The 20,098-nt window shown below is 47.0% G+C and overlaps 1 protein-coding gene across 4 annotated transcripts in view; it reads right to left on the bottom strand.

Moving 5' to 3' along the window:
* Positions 1-2,444: 2,444 nt before the first annotated feature.
* The window catches only part of AMOTL1 (angiomotin like 1), a 70,186-nt gene continuing 52,532 nt past the window's right edge, over positions 2,445-20,098 (bottom strand). For all 4 annotated transcript variants that reach the window (XM_090134018.1, XM_090134020.1, XM_031616127.2 and 1 more), the window contains 7 exons: positions 19,306-19,451; positions 12,973-13,122; positions 9,905-10,095; positions 8,497-8,622; positions 6,531-6,757; positions 5,819-6,088; positions 2,445-5,184 (listed from right to left, as the gene is read on the bottom strand). In XM_090134018.1, the coding sequence (XP_089990144.1) occupies positions 5,081-5,184; positions 5,819-6,088; positions 6,531-6,757; positions 8,497-8,622; positions 9,905-10,095; positions 12,973-13,122; positions 19,306-19,451 (1,214 nt within the window). In that variant the 3' untranslated portion in view covers positions 2,445-5,080. The remainder of the gene's footprint in view (positions 5,185-5,818; positions 6,089-6,530; positions 6,758-8,496; positions 8,623-9,904; positions 10,096-12,972; positions 13,123-19,305; positions 19,452-20,098) is intronic.

The following is a 20,098-nucleotide window of genomic DNA, read 5'->3' on the forward strand; positions in this document are numbered from 1 at the left end:
CATGGAGGAGCACTGTGCAGCACCTAATGATGAAGGTGCTTTCAGAATCAACAGGCCAAGGGAGCGCCCCCCAACTTCACTCACCCCTCTCTCTCCCACCACTTCATCCCAGAGGGATTTTGCCTGCTTTCATGTGTTAAATCCCAAGCACAGACCCCACTCAGGCGCTGTGCCCAGCTGTCCCACAGGAAGTCTGGCATTCCTGCAGGGTCACAGGTTCAAACCTAGATGGGGACTGAGGCGGGCTGGGGTAGCCAGTGCAAAATAAAGAAGTACATTAAAATAAGCTTGCAGCAAAGCAGGTTTGTGCATTGATGTGCTGCTCTCCATGCTCCTCACTGAAGGAGCTCTCCCTCTGACATTCACAGCCCCTACACTTTCTGTTCCTGTGTAGGGGGACCAGTGCTGAAAAATGCCTTTTTTTTTTTTTTTTTTTTTAGTTTTATTCATATTTCAGCTCCTGGCAACTCTCATTTGCTTTAATGGGCAGCAGCAGATTCCCGTGCCAGGTTGCCAGGTTCTCAGACTCAGCTGCAACTTTTCACTCCACTTCTTCAGCAAAGGCAGAGATGCTCCTTGTGCACCCCCCAGCATGAAGGCACAGACTTTCAGTTCTGCATGGATATTCCTCTGCCCTGCAGCAGCGTGGATGTGCTGCCCTGCTTCAAACCAGCGCTGGCCGAGGACCAAGAAGGGCCACGCAGGGTTACCCCGGAAAATATGTGCTCTGCTATTTTATTCATCTGGAGCTGAAGTGGTTGGTATGAAAGAAAACACCCCGTGGGGCTTCATGCCTCGAGTCAATGGATTCCTGCTCCTTTTATAGCTCAGGAATGCCGGCGAGCTCAGTTGGTGTTCCAGGGCTGTGAAGGCGCAGCTTACAGACTGGATAACCATTAATCACAGCAGCACAGTGACAGCTGTGCACCTTCTGCTGAGCTTTCAGATGTGGGCAAGGATGAGTGCTTCCCAGCCAACTGAGATCTCTGTCCTAAGAGCAACAGAGCTACAAGGAGATGGGCTTCAGAGTCTGTGGGTAAAGGGTCCCAGCTCCCCACAGGGCTCTGCTATCCCACAGCAGTGCTGTGTGCTTTCTGGGTATGCAATCCATCAGAGTACTCCTGTCAGAGGGTGCTGAGAGCCCCCAGCAGGATGCTCAGAGCCCAGCTTCACAGGTTGGGCTGCATCCAGCTCCCAGATTTGGGACACCTGGCAATGACCATCCTCCCAGCAAGGGATGTTTATGCTTGGAGTGTTTCTACCATGGTGCTGACAGCACTGGTGGTGCTAGCACAAGCCTCGGTGGGTGATGTGCTCTGTCAAGTCCAGCTCAGAGCTATTTAAAAACATGAGGAATCAGAGCTTCTCCTCTGATTCCTCAAGAATGCAGCTCACCGGTGGTTGGACATTTGTTCCATTACAGCATGGGGAGGAGAATGCCTCTATCCCAGTAACCAGCAAGAAGAGGAGAGACGTTGCAGCTGTGCAGCACGCTGAATCCAAGTGGATCATGAAAAGGTCTCCTCATCTGGGGCTGGATTGCTCTTGATTTTTGAATGCTTCTAAATGGTGACTTTGTTGATGGCTTTAGTTCTTCCGAGCTCTCTCCCTGTCTGTGCTAAGAGGATGCTGCCCCTCGCTTACTTCTGGGAAGCCTCAGCCAATTAGTGACTTTAACATCTCAACAGATCACCTCTGGAAGTTTGCTTTGTTGCACTTTTTTTTTCCAGAGGGTAATACACAAAATGTACTTGACCTGCAGCCAGGGTTACAGAGGTGAAGGCACAATGCAAAAATGGGATGAACCATGACAGCTACGTACCTGAGTGCAGCTGGTGTTGAGGTTTTCCTACCCCAATTCTGCTGTTGCCTCCATTGTTTTTCTTTTTTCTTCAATGAGAAAACAAAGAAAAGAAACTCTGAACAAAACAAGCTAACTCCCCAGTCTTACTGCTCAATCCTGACTCAAAGAAAGATGAAAAGCCAAAATCTTAGCAACCGCAGATTTCTATTCTTGGTAGTAAACGGCCACCATGAGTACCCAGATATAGGAGGGATTTAGGTATCTTTCCCACATTGATCCAATGCCTGTCAAGCAAAGAAGTCCCAGACCCACAGGAATAATGAAAAAAAACCCCACAAACAATGGGAGTGCTATGCTTAATGGGAATATAGGGCCAAAGTATATTCTGATGCTCATCAAAGCACCTTGACATTCCACCTTGATTTCCTTCAGGTAAAGCTGATCTGACTAAAACCTGTCTCAGGCTTGGAAAAGCTCTCTGCTTTACAGACCTGCTGACTCGGTGCCCACACACCACTGCTGCCAACAGCCATGGAAAACAGAGGTGCAGGCCATGGTCAGCCAGGTCTGACCACTTCACTTAGCACACTGGGTGAACTGTTTACAAATTCCTTTCTTCTTTGGGACTGAATATACTCACGCTGCAAAAGTGAAGAAAGAAACGTGTTTATACATTTATTATATACAATATTAAGGCACGAGTTTAAACAGCAAAGAATTGGAAATCTTTGGCTGACCAACAGTATCTATATTTGCTGTGGGTGACACGTAATGCTGCTCGTTTACCCACCTATGTACAAACAACCCTCCAGCTGTACAACACTGTACACCAACTCCTCTATACAACCAACAACAATAAAAGAATGACAGTATTTTACAATGAGTTACCAACATCGCCTGGAATGGCTGCAGCACCATTTCCCAAAACGCCATTCAGTTCCAGGAGCTGGGAAACACAGCAGGAAGGCAGCAGTGCTCCATGCAAACTATTCATGGTTGATCTGCAGGGCAGCACTGGCTATGAGCACACCTTTGGATGGCACGCCCAGCTGCCTGCCTCTACAGAAGTCATTAAGCAGTTCCATCCAAAGAAATAATACAGCCAGTAATGACATGCTTTGGGACACCCAAACAGCTGGGTATCCTTATTTCTTGGAGCAAAATGATGGAGGATTTACTGCCATTTTCCTGCTACCCCCTCGCTTTGCCATCCTCCTGGCCCAGTCCCAGCTGGGCAGTGCTGGCATTGTGGGGTTGGGAGGTGCCCACCTGCAGCCAGCCACTGCCACACACAGGCCTGGCCTTTCCTTACGACATTTAAATTAACTTTAGAGGAAAAATAAAATTATTTCTCAAGGCATATATTAAGCGGCACAGCATCTTCAAAGGAGTTTTACACATTTGGTTTTGCAAAGCTGCTACTACTCGAAACACACAGCTCTCCTGACAGCACAAACTACCTAGCACTGCTGCGTTTAACAAGTGCAAAAACCAGAAGGAAGGCAACACCAACACATCTGACTACACACACACGCTCAGATAAGTGCATGGACTCAGCACAGCAATTTTGTTTTACAACGAAGGTATCTCTCAGCCATGGGGCTCCAGCACCTGCAGCCTTTGGGGTTGCAAGGACTTCAGTTTTCAGCAAAAGCAGAGGGTACAGCGTTCTCTCAGTGTTTCCCCTCCTGTTGATGCCTACAGGAGGGGAGAGCTTTGAGCGTCCAGCTACAGGAGCACCCATTGCTTTTCCACTCTACAAAACTTGGCATAAAATCCCACCACCCTTTTGCCAAAGCTAAATTCTTCCCGATGCCATAAGGACACACTAGAAGATTTGGGAAGAGAAAAGCCAATAGAAAAATATCCTGGAGAGGAAAACTTCCCTACCAGCTTTTGCAATGCAGGAAACAGAAGGTATGTTATGAGTAACACTGCTGTGAGCTGGCTGTCTTACAGACAGGTGTCACCTCCTACAGAAACCAAGGGCTTAGCTAAAAATCAGAAACGTTTTGTCTTGGGTGAAGCAGGCTGAAAAGAGCCCACAGCTCAGCACACAACAGGTGATGCTCATGCACTGCTTTGCAGTTAAACATTCCAGGTTCAGTCCTGCACCTCTTAATGCAGAGTTCCACATCAACCCAAAAGGCAGGCCTGTTTGCTCAGGGAACGTGAGACTGAAAATAAGGACCTGTTCCTGTCCTGTCTGCAGACACTGCACAGTAAGAGGTATCTTCTGACCTCACATGCAAGCTTGGCTTAGTTCACTGAAATAACTGCAGAAGGCATCAGTGGTTTCTGTTTTCTTCCCATCTCTCCCGTGTAAACAGCCCTGAAGAGTTCCTTGGGCTACACTCTGTTACAGTTTTGTGCTCAGATTCTCACTTGCTGAAACCTATGTGCTGCATCTGGCTCTGAGCTGGGGCAGCAGAAGATGCACTGAGGCACCTCACTTCTTCCATCTCTGCCCTGCACAGCCCTGTGGTGGAGCTGGCTGGATCCTCCTCTGACTTTCCTTCCTGAAACTTTCCCAGTGTTACAAAAGGGAACAGCAGGGTAATCTCCCTCCTTCACATTCATCCTCTGTGGAAATTCCAATGAACAACTGCTCCTATCAAAAAACAGAAGTCTCAGCAGGCTCGGAGTTTGCAAGACATGAATATTTGCACTGTAATCCGGCTCCAAGAGTAATACTTGTCTGGCCAGGCAGAGGCACCTGACCTGCATGTCAGGAAAACCACACCACACCACTTCAAATGAATACTTACAAGAACCTGCCGTGTACATCCACACACCAATAATTCACTAAAATCCAGCAGTGAATACTTTTAAGAAAGGAATCAATACTGAGGAAGATGCAAGTTTCTCCAATTATTGTCAGATGCTCTGCTGGCCTCAGAAAAACCAGGATTTGGCTCCTATCCTGGCTGCAGAGACAGCAAAACAGAAGCACCCTGTGCACCCAGTCTGTAACCTTCCTTCTCCACCAGAAAATGCAGTTTCCTCTTTCCTCGATGACCAGCTTCTCAGGCCACCTTTGGTTTTCAAAGTTCCCTTCCACTCAGAAAGTCCCAAACATTCATCTCATCTCTCCTCTTGGGTCCTCTTTATCTCTTGCCAGTCCCAAGTCTTTGCATAACAGACTCAAGCTTCAATTCAGGCACAAACTTTCTCCTTCCTTCTTCAAATTCTCAGAGTCAGTTTTTAAGGTTGGCAAACCAACGATGTCCTTGGACGTGGATGTATGCCCATGAAAGCCCAGACACCATCCTCTGCTCAGATGAGGACTTCCATCATGTCTGTGTCTGGAAATTCAGGCTTGTGGAGCAAGCTGCTCACTCTGCCTTTGCTGTCGGGCAGCTTTCCGTGGCTGGAGTTCTCTGCAGTGGAAACAAGACAAAGTCAGTCTTCAGCTCAAATCCAGTAACAAACTGCTTGAGGTAAATACAAGACCTTTTTTTTTTATTTTGCAAGGGAGAGGTACAACTGCATGGCCTAAAGACTGAAAGCCAACTGGAGGGCAAGAGTCCATAAGCCTGAATTCCCTGCACAAGGAAGGCCACAGTAACCCAAAGTTTCAAGCAGCTAGAGATATGCAGCCTTACCAGTGGCAAATAGGAAGTTTCTAGGGGGAGATTTGCTTTTGAGAGTAGAAAAAAGTGTAAGAAACTGACTTTTTCAAAATTGCATTTGTAAAGTACGTCTCTCCTTGATAAGGCTGTATGCCAGCAGTTTCCATATTCCAAGAATAACTGAAGTTGTATTTCTTTACAAAAAAAACCTAAACCATAACAACAAAACATTCTCCATATTACTTTTTAGCCATATGTTTCTTTCAAAAACCAGGTGGCGCTTTCACTAACCATGGTTTAACCACTGGTTTTTATTCTCAGCAGCATGAATGATGACATCTGTCACCCTGAGCTATCTTGGAGAACAAGCCAACAGGTCATGGGGAGCTGATGCTTCACCGGGTGCCCTGCTGCCCCAAGGTGTGCTCCTGCCAGCACTCACCCAGCTTCTCCCCAGCTGGCCGTGCCCCCGGGGGCCGTGGTACCGGGCTGTGTGTCGGGGTGGTGCCCAGCCGGCCACGGCCAGGGAAGGAGGCGGTGGTGGGCCAGAAGAGCTCGGTGTTTTTGTCAGTCTGGGTGCTGTTGTCCTTGCTGCCCGTCTTCACGTGGGAGGCTGCTGGTGCCGGCACGGGTGCACACGACAAGGAGGGGAGAGGGGGAGGCAGCGCGGGGCCCGGCGGGTGCTCGTGGTGCTCCTTCCCCAGGAGAAGCCCTGAAAACACAACGAGCTCAGCCATATCCAGCTCAGCTCAGTCAGAGGTACTGCCCCACACTCACCCCGCAGCTACATCTCCCCTTTTGCACGCCCATCCCAGCTGTACCCTTGGGCAGGCACACACACCTTCACACACCCAATCCACATGGCATCAAATGCATAATAAGATGAGAGGTAACAGCCTATAATTGTGCCAGGGAGGTAACATTTCTTCTCAGAAGGAGTGGTGAGGCACTGGCACAGGCTGCCCAGGGAGGTGGTGCAGTCACTGTCCCTGGAGGTGTTCAGGAACCGTGGAAATGTGGCACTGAAGGACGTGGTGAGTGGGCATGGCGGGGGTGGGCTGGGGTTGATCTTAAGAGGTCTTTTCCATCCTTAACAATTCTATGATTCTCTGAAGCGATGGACTAGCCAAAACTTAACCAAAACCACAACTGACCTATGCTTCCCTTCCAGATCTTCTCCTCTTTCTTCTCCTCGGTGATCTGGTTGCTGGTGAGTGAGGTCTGGCGTGAGTGTGTGCCCGCAGCGGCGGCAATGGACGGCACGGAGCGAGCGGGTCGCAGGCTGGCACTGTCAGCTTTGCCGGGATCTTTCCGTGAGCGCTGCTGAAGGACCTTGATCATGGCATCCTTCTCGATTATTTTCGCATGGAGATTCTTTATTCTGCCAAAATACAAATGTTGTGCTTACAAGGATGGAAAACAAGTTTATATGGGCAGCAATCTGCAGCCGAGGGTAGCAGGACCGGTCCCCAGGTACATGCCCTGCTGCTCCATCATCCCTGCTTTTATGTGACCTGGATGAGGAAGCACCCTGCAGGGCTTCTAAGGCATAACTATGCAGCCTGAAACAGGCAGCATTTCTGGCTATTAACCCCAAACGGTTTATTTTGCATGGTTAGATGGACTCACCTATTACTGTGGCTTTACCAACACAGGGGGATCAATGAGAGCAATATCCTGACTGTGCTGTGGATTGCTACCTTCACTGAAATAACACAAAAAAATAAGCAACGTTCCCCCACTGCCACCAAATCCGGAATCCCTCGTTTGGCAGACTGCCACAGGGAGGGGTTTCCCTCAGCATTATCTGAATGAAAATCCTGAGTTAACCTCGTAATTCAGATCTGTTGGCAGCTGGAGGAAAGATTTGTTGCTAACGTGACGGAAGGAGTTTCCTTTGGTGCCTGTACCAGCTGGGCTGGGCTCCTGGATCCACTTAAGCCCTGCAGAAACCATCTGTTTGTGGTGTGGAGAGCTGGGACCCCAAAGACCATAGGAAAAGTTATCTGAGAATTCTCTCCAGGAATTATTAACAACATACTGTATCTTTGCTGATGTACAACATACGGTCAAATCAACTACATTCTGTGGAGCAGTGAAAGCTGAAATGCCTCATCTGAAAAACTTACACATACAAGGGGGCAGACAGTAAGATGCCTTTAGTTTTCATAGTCAGATTTCTAATTTGCAATGAAAACACAAGATCCTAATCCATCCTTCATGAAGACATTGGCAAAACTCCATTGCTTCACTAGAAGCAGGATTAGCTTGCATGTGTGAGTAGAAAACAGAAACCAAACCCAGTAGAAACAATCATCTGCACTTTCCACAAGCAACACATATGCTGCTTTACAGAATTGGCTGCAGACTTGTCATTTTTTGGGAAAAGACAAAAATGGTGGACAGATTTCAAGTGATTTTTCATTAAAAACCTAGAGACATCCCCAATCACTCCCAAGGGATCTTTACTCATCAGCAGACCACTTTTCTCCAAAGAACAGCCTGGATGACAATGCAGCATCATGCTCTAGCACCCATTTATCTACACAGCCACATCTCCACTGGTGTGCTGAAAATGGAGAAGTGCCATGGAACGTTACCTGTGTCCAAAGAAGTGTATACTATATGTTCTCCTACTGTTGGTAAATATATATATATATATATTTAGAGGTGTTTTGGGGGGCTAAGTTTTGCAGGTTTATTGCTAAATGCCATGTGAATGCCACCGAACATGGACGTGCACAACTGAGTGTATCCAGAAAGAGCAACACGCAGGCAACTAAGGAGAGCAGATGCTCTACGTGCTGATTATGTAGGAGTGGGATTACAACTTCAGCTTTTACAAAGAGATGCTCTTGTTTCCAGAAGGGGATTTTCACTGAGATTAAGCAAGCATTTAGCTTCCTTGAATGCCAACCTACTTTTAATATTGGAATAACCTCAGTTTTTTAAGAAGGTCGGTTTGGGTGCAAGGCTTTGGTGCAAGTAGAGAGAAACATCTAAGGACGGCGAGGAACCGAAGTGCATCCTTATCTCCCTTCCCAACACCCCACCCCCCCCAAGGGGAGGATCCCAGTGGGGTGACCCCAGTCCCAGCCCCACAGCATGGCAGTCCCTTACGTGTACTCCATGTCCTGGCAGCGCCGGTTGGCCTGCATGATCTCCTCCTCCTCCTGCCAGCCCCGTGCCTCCAGTGTGCTCTCACCATAGCTGCCATTGTGTGAGTGGCTGGGGGCCGAGGTGTCCCTGGCAAAGTGATGGGACACAGTCAGTTGGACCCCATGGACCATGAGGATGGGTTTCGCAAGTGAGGTTGGTGCTTGCAAAAAAAAACCCACCCAAATCTCACGTTTGAAGAGTAATGATTGATTGACTGTTAAAATGGATGGCTATTGCTTGTCTTGCTGTGGTGTACCCTAGGATCTGGGTTAGTCATTAATGGTGTTAATAATTGGGACCAATGCTAAAATCACAGCTGAGCCCTGTGAGATTAACAGCCATCCTGCAGGATGGGGTGAGACATCAAAAGGACTGACTCACCCACTGGGGAAACAGTCCCAAAGTCACCAAGGCTGCACCATGAATGAGAAACAAAACTGTACGCTTAGGAAGGTGAAAAACAGCAGAGGAAATGCTGTCCAGACTGAAGCACAAAAGGAATGTATCGTACTGAGATTAGCACACAGCCGTATTTAACAAGGCAGATCTCATCTTAGGATGTATTTGGGGGATTTGGCTCTAAAGAAACTGGGGTGAGACATTAATCATCCTGACCCATCATTGTTGGAGACTTTGCTGCAACACACTGTGTGCTTTGGGGCACCACGCTTTGACACAGACAAACTGGAGACTGCCCAAACGAAAGCACTGGGAATGGGCAGGGGTTCCTACAGGACGTATGAGAGATGGCTGGAGGAAGCAAGTTTAGGTCAGGAAGATACACCAGGGAATGTGTGTCTTCCAACATTTAAAAGGCTGTTATAACGCTGCCAGTGACCTGTTATTCATCATGCACACCTGAGAAGGACAAGAATAAATTGAAGCAATCTGCAGCCAAGAGGTTTAGTTTAGATGTTAGGAGAACTTTTTTAATTTGAAGCTTAATGAAGCAGTGAAACAGGAGATTTAGGCCACAACGCTTCCCTTGTTACAGGTTTTAAAATGAAGTTATAGAAACAGGCAGCAGAATGTGGGCTGGATGCAGCTGATACCAGCAGCTCCAGCTGTGTGCTGTGCATAACCTGTGAATAACCTTATCAGTGCTGAGCAATTTGGCATCCCTAACTTAGTTTGAGCTTGGTGCCTGAGTTTGGTAAACTTTCGAACATGGCCAAAAGGGTAAATTCTGTCTTTAACTGAATGTTGTACTTTACAGGTGTCACCTCATTGAGAGATGTAATAACTCTGCTGGAGAAACAGCACGGAAAGGCAAAGCAAAATCCAGCCTTGAGGAAATACCCATTCCTTATTCCTCCCCCACACTTTCTGTTCCAAATAGAGCTGCCTGCTCACAGCAACACCGTCTCACCTCTCCGTTGCAGCCGTGGCTGCAGCATTCATGGCAAAGTGCCTGATGGTGCTCTCTTCCAGGTACTTCTGCTCCCACTTGGTCATGTCGGCTTCCAGGGCCAGGATCCGCTCCTCCTTCTCCCTCACCAGCTCCATCAGTGCCGGCGCATTGTGCTCAGGGAGGCTGCTGGGCTGGAAGCTGCCCTGCCTCTGCCGGAGCAAACAGCCACAGGTCATAGAACCACAGGATATCCCAAGTTGGAAGGGACCCGTAAGCATCATTGAGTCCAACTCCTGGCTCCACACAGCACCATTCAAACAGGACAGGACCACCACCTGACAAGCACAGGAGCTACCAGCCCTCGTTCTCCATATGGACATCTCAGCCTTGCATTAGCACAGCACCACAGGGGCTGTGTTGAGCCACCTGCATGAGGCAGGGAAATCCTGCCCCTCATTGGATTGCAGGAGTCTGGGCAGGCTGCCAGGGTGCCAGATCCCCCGATGCACAGGGATTTTGTGGGATGCACCAAACCAAAGGAAAAAAAGCAATAAAGCTTTAAAAGACATTCTTCTTGCCTGCCTCTGCTAGCAATGCCTGGAGAAGCTTTGTGAGGGCAGCAGGAGACTTTCCACCCACATGGGCAGAAGATCCCCAGAGGCTGTGAGATGGTTCCCACAGGAGGCAGACATGCAGCCATGAATGTGGAAGAGCACTGATTCTTTGGATTTACTCTAATCTATGCGGGTTTATCTTGCTCTTTTACAGGCATTTAACTACAGCACTCAAGCTGCAAGTATAGCTGTCGAGCTCCTTGGTGGAGATGGGGCAGAAGAGAAGGCTCTGGGAAGATGTCATTATGGCCTTCCAGTACTTGAGGAGAGCTTATAAACGGGAGTGGGACTGACTTTTTACATGGTCTGATAGTGGTATGATAAGGGGGAATGGCTTGAAACTAAAAGAGGGGAAATATAGGTTAGATGTTAGGAAAAAGATTCTTTATTCAGAGGTTGGTGAGCCGGAGAAGCAGTGGTGCCCCATCTCTGGAGGAGCTCAAAGCCAGGTTGGATGGGCCCTGGGCAGCCTGAGCTGGTGGGGAGCAACCAACCCATGGCAGGGGTTGGAACTGGATGAGCTTTAAGGTCCCTTCCAACCCAAACCATTCGCTGATTCAATGATAAGATCCAGCTCAGAGGCTGGGTGGAATGAGCCCATACTGGGAGGATAGGCACAAAGCTCTGTCAGAAGTCAGTATAAATAAATGGTGAGTTTTTTTAATAAAAAAGCAATTTGTTACAGTTCACAGTGTACAATATTATGCTAAGGGGGAAACCATGTTCAGCTCTTTCTTCTAGGCATTTATCTCCTGGTTACAGAAAAGAAGAGACAGCAGGGCAAGACTGCAGCTTTTGGCTTTGATGCAGTAATGACATGTTTGGAAGATTCTTTCTGGAACAGTGCAGTAGGGAATAACCTTTAGGAGCAACTGCTGCAACCACTCCTGCAAACTGGCCAGTGCACTCAGACACAGTCAGACCCCCGGCAGGAAGGCAATGTTTTGGAAGCATAGTTCTGATCTGTAAAACAGAGCCCTGGGGTGCTTCACTCCCAGTCAGAACATTTGCCAGCCCTGCATGCTCAGCCTGCAACTTCAAGTCAAAAGGATCTTTTTTTGGTCCCAACATCAATGACAATGACAATATGCTGTTTGGACTCGCTTGTGTCAAGGAGCAGAAGAGACTCTGGCTCACTGCCTCCTTGCGTGCCACATCTCTTCTGGCTGGTGAAGAGGAGAAAAAAGCTCTTTTCCTCTGTGATGAGAAACAACTTCAGGAGATGTAACTCTGCTAAGAGAGACAGCTCTGACTGAAAACACTGGGGCATCACCGCAAGCACCGCGATTTGTTGCAATGCTGTGTCTCACAAAGCCAGAAGTATAAAAATATCCCAAAGTCTCCCCATCAATACTGATAAGAGATGTGAAGTCAAAGAATCTTTCTTCTTCAAATTCTTTAAAGAGGACTGTTGCGGGCATGCGGGAGCTATAGCAACCTAAAATGCAGTTGCTAATTGCAGTTCCAAAAAAAACCATGAAGAAGTCAAGTTACAGAAGCATTCTTCTGGCAAAATCATAGACACAGCCAGAACTCCTGCAGCAAGGACTTGGGTGGGAATCCATCCTAGTTACCTCATCTATCCATTTGTCCTTCTGCCTCAGCCAAAAAAGCCTTTTCTTGTTCCACACAGAATCACAGAATGGCCAGAGTTGGAAGGGACCTCAAGGATCATGAACCTCCAACCCCCCTGCCACATGCAGGGCCACCAACCTTCTCATTTAATGCTAGACCAGGCTGCCCAGGGTGCCATCCAATCTGGCCTTGAACACCGCTACCGATGGGGCATCCATCCAGTTTTACCTTCGCTTAAATTTATTTTTCTCAAATGATCTTTCCTTTCCACCAGCATCAGCATGTTATTTCCCCAAGTGATTTATTTTTTAAGTCAGAGAAGAGCAGGCTAAGAAGCAATTGAGAAGAGCTACTGGAATACAACATAAATTTCCATGATTCTGTGAAAACCCAGAGGATGTCTGTACAATCCGTTTGCAAATCCCCCAGGAAAGGTTGTTGTAACAGATGAGTTTCTTGACAGATATAGGAGTGAGCCCTTCAGGAGTTACAGCAGCATCAGCCTTATTTATATTGCTGTCTTTTTTACCCAGGCAGAGGCTTGATAAGTGTTGTGCTTCTGCTCGCTCTGTACTAAAGCCAGTACCCACGCATTGGGCACTTGGTGCTGGCTGTGAACTGGAAATCCTCCCTGCAAATCCTCCCTCATGCTTTTTTCCCCCTTTTCACAGATAGCTGCACCTGAGGACTGGGAAGAAAGTAAGAGCTCAGGGTACCCACTCATAAGACACAAGCCACCTCCAGCATCTCCACAGCAGAGTTCAGCAATCATCCATTGGAAACCAGGGACTCAATGGGAAAGCCTAGCAGGCAATCCCAGCCCTAAAGCAAGGTGACACTCAGAAGGGCTGTGAGAAGGCTCTGTGCTGAGTCCCACACAGGCTCTCCCTGCCTCACCTGCTGCATGCGCAGCGAGTCCAGCTCCCGCTCCAGGCGTGTGCGCAGCCGTCGCTCCATCTGCTCCCTCTTCTCACAGGCAGCCTGCAGTTGTGTCAATGCCTGCTGTAGCTTCTCCACCTTCTCCACATAGGCCTGCTTCCTACGCAGCTGCAGGGACAGCAAGCCACAGAATAGAATCAGAGAATCATTAAGGTTGGAAAAGACCGCTAGGATCACCCAGTCCAACCATCAACCCATCCCCACCATGCCCACTAACAATGTCCCTCAGTGCCACATCTACACATTTCTTGAACATCTCCAGGGACAGTGACTCCACCACGTCCTTAGGCAGAGAATTTTTTCCCAATATCCAGCCTGAACTCACAGTGAAGGGAGCAAAGGTTGGTTTGGGGTAGAAGGGACCTTCAAAGATCACCTAGCCCGAGCCCCTGCCATGGCCAGTGACAGCTGTCAATAGAACAGGCTGCTCAAAGCCTCTCCCAACTCTGAACATCTCCAGGGATGGGACACCCACAGCTTCTCTGGGCAACCTGTTCCAGTCTTGGGAAGTGTTGGTTCTCCTCTTCTACCCCAGCTTTCTGTCATGAATTTTGTCACTGATACTCAATGTTTTCACAGAATCACAGAATCACAGAATGGCCAGGGTTGGAAGGGACCTCAAGGATCATGAATCTCCAACCCTCCTGCCACAGGCAGGGCCACCAACCTCCACATTTAATACTAGACCAGGCTGCCAAGGGCCCCATCCAATCTGGCCTTGAACACCTCCAGGGATGGGGCAGTTTTGGGGGATTGTAGCTTCAAGCTTGAAGCTTGATTTAAACCTCTGACTTGGTTGGTGAATGCCGGAACAGACAGACTTTGCCAATACCAGTCAGACCCATCTGCAACCTGGGTGGTCACTGCTACAACCACCATGATCCCATCTGGGGCTTCTGATCTCATTTATTAGTGCACTTGTTTGGGAAGCTTTTCAGAAGCAAGACAGGAGACAGAAAAATGCATTAATCCTCACTGACGCTGTTGACTATTAGATGTATAAGTGACTGAGAGCTGGCTAAGCCAGAGCCAAGACAGTATTCTGAAGCCCATCTTATTTTTAAACACTTAAATTGCTACTGAACTGCAATGCGAGTTCCAACAGACATTTTTTTCCTTATGTGATGCTGGATTCACTTAGGTTTCCTCCCAACAATTAGTGATAATAAAATTGATTTTTCTTAAAATTCTTCCACCATCTCAAGTCCATCTAGGTCACAGATGGAGTGAAACTGCTCACAGCAAAAGCAAAATTGGTTGAAGCAAAGTTCTGGCTTTCCATCCAGAACCAGCAGCCCGCAGCGTGACCTCCCTAACCCTGCTGTAATCTGGGCTAATGCTCACAGTTCCCACAAACTGCAGAGAAGCACTGAGATTATAATCCCGACTGGTGTTTGGCAGCAGTAGGAAGACTGCACTCCTTGGAAGCTGATGACTGCAAAATAGACACACTGATGGCTTTTTAGTGAATATGCTGTTTTCCAAGTAGAAAAGTGCCTGTGCCACCTCCCAGCTGTGTGAGCACAGATCCGAGAGGTGACATGGGCTCCCAACCCCCATCCATGTCTCCACATCCTGCTGGGTGCTGAGCAGGATCTATACCACATCAGCCAGAATTTGGCCTTGCAGCAGCCCTTCAGGGCTCAGGATTCACACACTTATGCATGAGTGCTCCCTTGTATATGTGGGTGAGGCCAAGCACGTTTACTGCCTTAGCAATCAATTTTGTTAGATATGCAACAAGATAGTTCCCACATTCATAAACTTACAGGAAATTCTTGAGCCAAATCTGACCTTTTTTCATCCTGTCTGCAGATTTGTAAGAAATATTTCATCCACGTGCACTTAAGAATCAAAGTGCAACATGTTGTCACTGAAATTAATGGGCTTGCTAGTTGAGTACACATCTGTGAGGAAGGTTGTAATCAGGAACACATGATTCTAAGCTGCACTGCTTATTGGAGTCACAGACTCAAAGCAAAAATGGCTGGAAGTCACCTCAGCAGGTACCAGTCTATCCTCCTGCTACCAGGTAGGACCAACTCTACCTAAGTCACAGGCTTGAGAGCTGGGTGGAGTGGAACCTGATGAGCTTCAACAAGGGCAAGTGTACAGTCCTACACCCGGGAAGGAATAACCACATGCATCAGTAGAGGTTAGGAGCTGACTTGACAGAGAGGAGCTCTGCAGAGAAGGACCTGATGACCTGCTGGACCACAGGTTGGCCACGAGCCAGCACAGTGCCTTTGTAGCCAAGAAGGCCAATGGGGTCCTGGTCTTCATCAAAAGAAGCGTGGCCAGCAGGTCGAAGGAGGTGATCTTCCCCCTTTTACCTTGCCCTGGTGAGGCCACATCAGGGTATTGTGTCCAGTTCCGAGCTCCTCAGTTCAAGAAAGACAGGGAACTGCTGGACAGAGTCCAGCAGAGGGCCACAAAGATGAAGAGGGGTCTGGAGCATCTCTCTTATGAGGAGAAGAGGCTGGGAGACATGAGAGTGTTCAGCCTGGAGAAGCCTGAGAGGGGATCTTATCAGTGCTTATAAAATCTAAAGGGCCAGAATCAAATGGATAGTCCTGGGCTCTTTTCAGTGGGGCCAGGTTCTTTTCAGTGTGCTCAGTGACAGGACAAGAAGCAGTGGGCACAAACAGCAACACAGGAAGTTCCATACAACCATGAGGAAGAACTTCTTTACTGTGAGGGTGACAGAGCACTGGAACAGGCTGCCCAGAGAGGCTATGGAGTCTCCTTCTATGGAGATACTCAAGACCCACCTGGATGCCTACCTGTGCAACCTGCTGTAGGGAACCTGCTTTAGCAGGGGCTGGACCTGATGATCTCCAGAGGTCCCTTCCAACCCCCACAGTTCTGTGACTGTATGAAAACCTGGTGGATGTCTGTATAATCTGCTTGCAAACCCTCCAGGAACAGAGACACCACAGCCTTCCCCTACAAACTACTTCATGACCTATTTTCCTTTGCTGCTTGAAAACTTTTACCCTAATGCCTAATCTGGCTTTCTCTTTTGCAATTTAAGCAAATTACTTCTTGTTCTGCTTCCAAAGTGTGATCTACTAGAGCAAGAAGCATTTAATGAAACAATTCACGTATTCACAAAATCAGCAAACTTGTCTGAATGCTGCTCTTGTCCCAGCGGTTAGGAAAATAAAGATGAAGAGCTAAGGCCAAAAGAGGCTGATCCAAACCTTGTCTCTGTGAAGCAAAAAAGTCTGAGAGACCAGTGGGTCTTATGAAAACATATCTGCTCTGGGAACTAAACTCTGGTTTGAGTTACAGAATAGCAATTGGGAAAAATCTACGGATTTGACTGTAAGAGATGCAGGATTCACTGACTTGGTTGTTTCCATCTTAATGACTCTTTCCTTCTGGCCTGATTTGCTCAGCTTTAGCTCCCAAACACTGCATCCCATTATTTCACCTTATGTTAAAAAGCGATGTTTAATCTGGCTGACAGCAATCTCTTCTTAATCTTCATGTGTACGGACTCAAGCTCAGCCATCTCTTAACTTTAATTGTTCACAGCAAAGAACATCTTCTGGGCTCCAAATAAATTCTATGGCTCTTTCCTGACCCCTCTGCAATTATTCAGTTGTTTCTCTGACACAATTCCAGCAGCAGTTTCTAAATGACATGTGCTGATAATACCATCTACATACTTTTGAATTAAATCCTTCTACTAGCAAGCACTCAGGATAATGTAGATTTACATAGTATATTATGTTAATAGCTGCTGCTTATTTCACAAGCCTTGGTTTGAAAAGCTTTTAAACTGAATTACATTTTGGTGCTACAAGAAATCTATGTGGAATTACAAAGCAGTGCATGAGGTAGAACTCAGTAATAATCATCATCTTTATGTGAGTGATTTTTTGTTTCCTTCAGTATATCCATCTCAAATTATAAGAATACCTGGTTTGAGATGAAGACTCAAAACTGAAGATTATCTGGTTTGCATATGTGTCAAACTGATCTCCAAGAAGTGGAGATCATTAAAAGGGTTGTCTCTTTTAATGATGGAACAGGACAAAAGCAAAGGAAAGTAGGATGAGGAGTTTGGGTACATGCTGACAGTCACAGTTTAACAGGCTGAGGGCTCTGACTAACTCTGGGGAATGTGGTTGCATCACATTCATTCACTGTCAGCCCTTGGATCTAACATGCCCTGGGACACATAGGTCACCACCTCTGCAACACCTAACATGCCCCAGGCATGAGGTTATCATCCTTGTAACACCTACTGTGCCCCAGCCTTGAGGTTATCACCTCAGTAACACCTAACACGATCTGGGCAGAAGGTCCCTAACCCATCTTGAGCAGAAGATCACCTCTTGAGGAACACCAAACATGTAGGACCTTACCAGATCTCTAAACGAGAATGTTTGTCCTCTCTCAGTTTAACTTGTAATTCCCATCCAGCAAAGGCATATTTTTCTTGGATGGCTAGGCTAGGAACTGGCAACTGCAAAGCTTTTAGACACAGAACCTTAAGACTGCAAATGTATTTACAGGTTAAGGATAGCTTCTTATACCACCTGCCTGGAAATCTGTGTTTATGCTTCTGCTGCCTTCACTAGTGTGTGATCAGCAAGTTGGTATTACCTGCCAGTATCACACTGACAGTCTGTGGAGCAACCAGAAGCTAAACATGTTTCTTCCCATTCCCTGTGAGATGCTGTGATTGCAGGAGCAGGTGTTTCTACCTAAAGCATTTCTTTATTCAGCCACTTTATAAGAAAATGTAAATAGAAAACCTCTGGTTACCTTTAAGGCAAACAGTATCAAGTGAATAATGGACAGATTAAAGCTACGCTAGCTCCTGCAGCTATCCCAAAGGGACTGCCCTAAATACACTGGGAAGATGAGCAGTTTAACAAAGGAGCACTTAAACTTAATGGGATCTTCTTCCTGCTGCTGAGTGTATTTGCCAAAGGCAATGGAGTTTTAAAAATGTTTTCAAACAAGAAGTCAGAATGGTCTAGTGGTCAGGAATGATATAGCATTCGCCTTCAGTACTTGAAAACCACCAGGTTGTGAGTAATCATTAATTAGCCTACATGAGGGTCTGTCTTGAACTGCATCAAGTTACTTGCAGGTATTTGAAACAGACCTTGTCCACTCCTCACAAGACATCTGACAGGATTCATCCCCAGGCCAACCTCTGTGAGAGTGCAGCTGGGAAATGAAGCATCAAAGAGAACAAACCTGACCAAGACCATGCCAGCATTCTGTGCTAGGTGAGCATTCTTCCCCTCACTGATGGAGCCTGCTCAGACAGTCAAGTCTTTTTATTTTATTCCCCATAAAATATCTTTCCTCTTTGTTGGTTCCAGGGTTTGATATTTCAGGGTCAAAAAGTCCTATTACAACAGTCCTGTCTTATCTGCCAGAGCATGCAGGCTTTCAGCTAACTATTATTTGCAACTTCTCATTGAAGTTCCACAAGGAACACAATAAATTGATATTTATTGATCTCCAGTAACAGAGAACTGACATCATTCTTGGTTATTGATAATACCAAGCATTATTTCCAGTTTGAACTTACTTAGCTTCAGATCCAGCTACTAGATGTTGTACTGTATTTGCCAGTTTGAAGAGCCCTCTGTTCCTAGGATTTGTCTTCCTGTCTGAATACTGATTTTCACTGTTGGGCTTACATGACCATTTTTAAGAATGCCTTGGGGGTTTTGCATAGATCACACTTCAGGAGCCTTGTGGTCACAGAATTGCCAGGGTTGGAAGGGACCTCAAGGATCATGAAGTTTTTTTCAGCTCTCAGATAAACACTGTAGCTCCAAATCCTGAAGGTTTTGCCTGTAGCCAGATCAGCTCTTTCTTTGAAGACCACAATTCACATGCAAAGTTGCTAAGCCCTAGACTGCTGTGCTGCGGTGCACTCCTGGAATTCTCTGAAGAGATATAGGATGTACCAGCATCACATGTTTATATCACAGTTCTGAATCAGTGAGTCAGCTTTTTGTCTGATATTTCTACTGAGCCCTACCAATACCTCAGCCACCAACTATTACAGTTTAGTGATGCTCCTGATTACATGTTGAAAACTCTGCCCTGAAAACATCTATGGTTGTGGTCTCCTTTAATTGCTTTCCTGGCTCAGTGCTGTACAGCTATGCATTTTCTCTGCTGGATGGCCACCACACGGGAGCAGGAAGATGTACCACATGATGGCCAGAATAGATTCAGGACTGGGATGGAGCAAGCTTATCTGCAAGCTACCATTAACATGAGGGCAGAGGAATGATGCCCACGCCTCACCTCCTCTTCCAGTTTGATGACTTTGGCTTGGGCATTGTTTAGGGCCTGGTCAAGGATTTCAATGTGCCTGCGTTGATCCTCATTGGCAGAGCGCATGGCTGCCAGTTCCATCTCCAGCTTCTCCTTCTCTTTCAAGTGTTCCTTGTCTGGAAGAAAGACAAGAACATTGTGGATAAGATTTAAAATGACATTAAAAAATAAAGCTAAGTTCAGTCAGCTTTTCTCATAATTTTCCTTCAGCAACAAAACTCACCATCAATTTTGCTGACAACCTGCATATTGAAAAGCTCAGCTCCATCTATATGAAGAAATTCTCTACTTAGAGGGCAGTGATGCCCTGGCACAGGCTGCCCACAGAGCTGTGGTGCCCCATCCCTGGAGATGCTTAAGGCCGGGTTGGATGGGACACTGGGCAACCTGAGCTGGTGGGGGGCAACCAGCCCACAGCAGGGGGTTGGAACTGGGTGATCTTTAAGGTCCCCTCCAACCTAAAGTATTCTATGATTCTGTGATCTATCTCTGCTCTGACAGCACTGAGAAACCATTTCAGGGAATACAAATATTGCAGTCTGCCTGCTGGATCTCCAGTTTCAGACTGCAAACAGTTAACGAGGAGAGGGAACAGGGGATGGAAGCTTCATTCAGTGAAATCTGAGATTTCAAAATCTGGCCTTCGTTCTGAATCATGGCAAAAATAGAGCATTTGGAAAGCCTCCAAGAAGGAATATTTTCTCCAAAAATCAATTTGGCACCAATTAAACCTTGTTTTGACTTTGGATTTTTTTAAACACAG

This window comes from Phasianus colchicus, chromosome 1 (genome assembly GCF_987193195.1).
Source record: "Phasianus colchicus chromosome 1, bPhaCol1.hap1.1, whole genome shotgun sequence".
Taxonomy (NCBI): Eukaryota; Metazoa; Chordata; class Aves; order Galliformes; family Phasianidae; genus Phasianus; species Phasianus colchicus.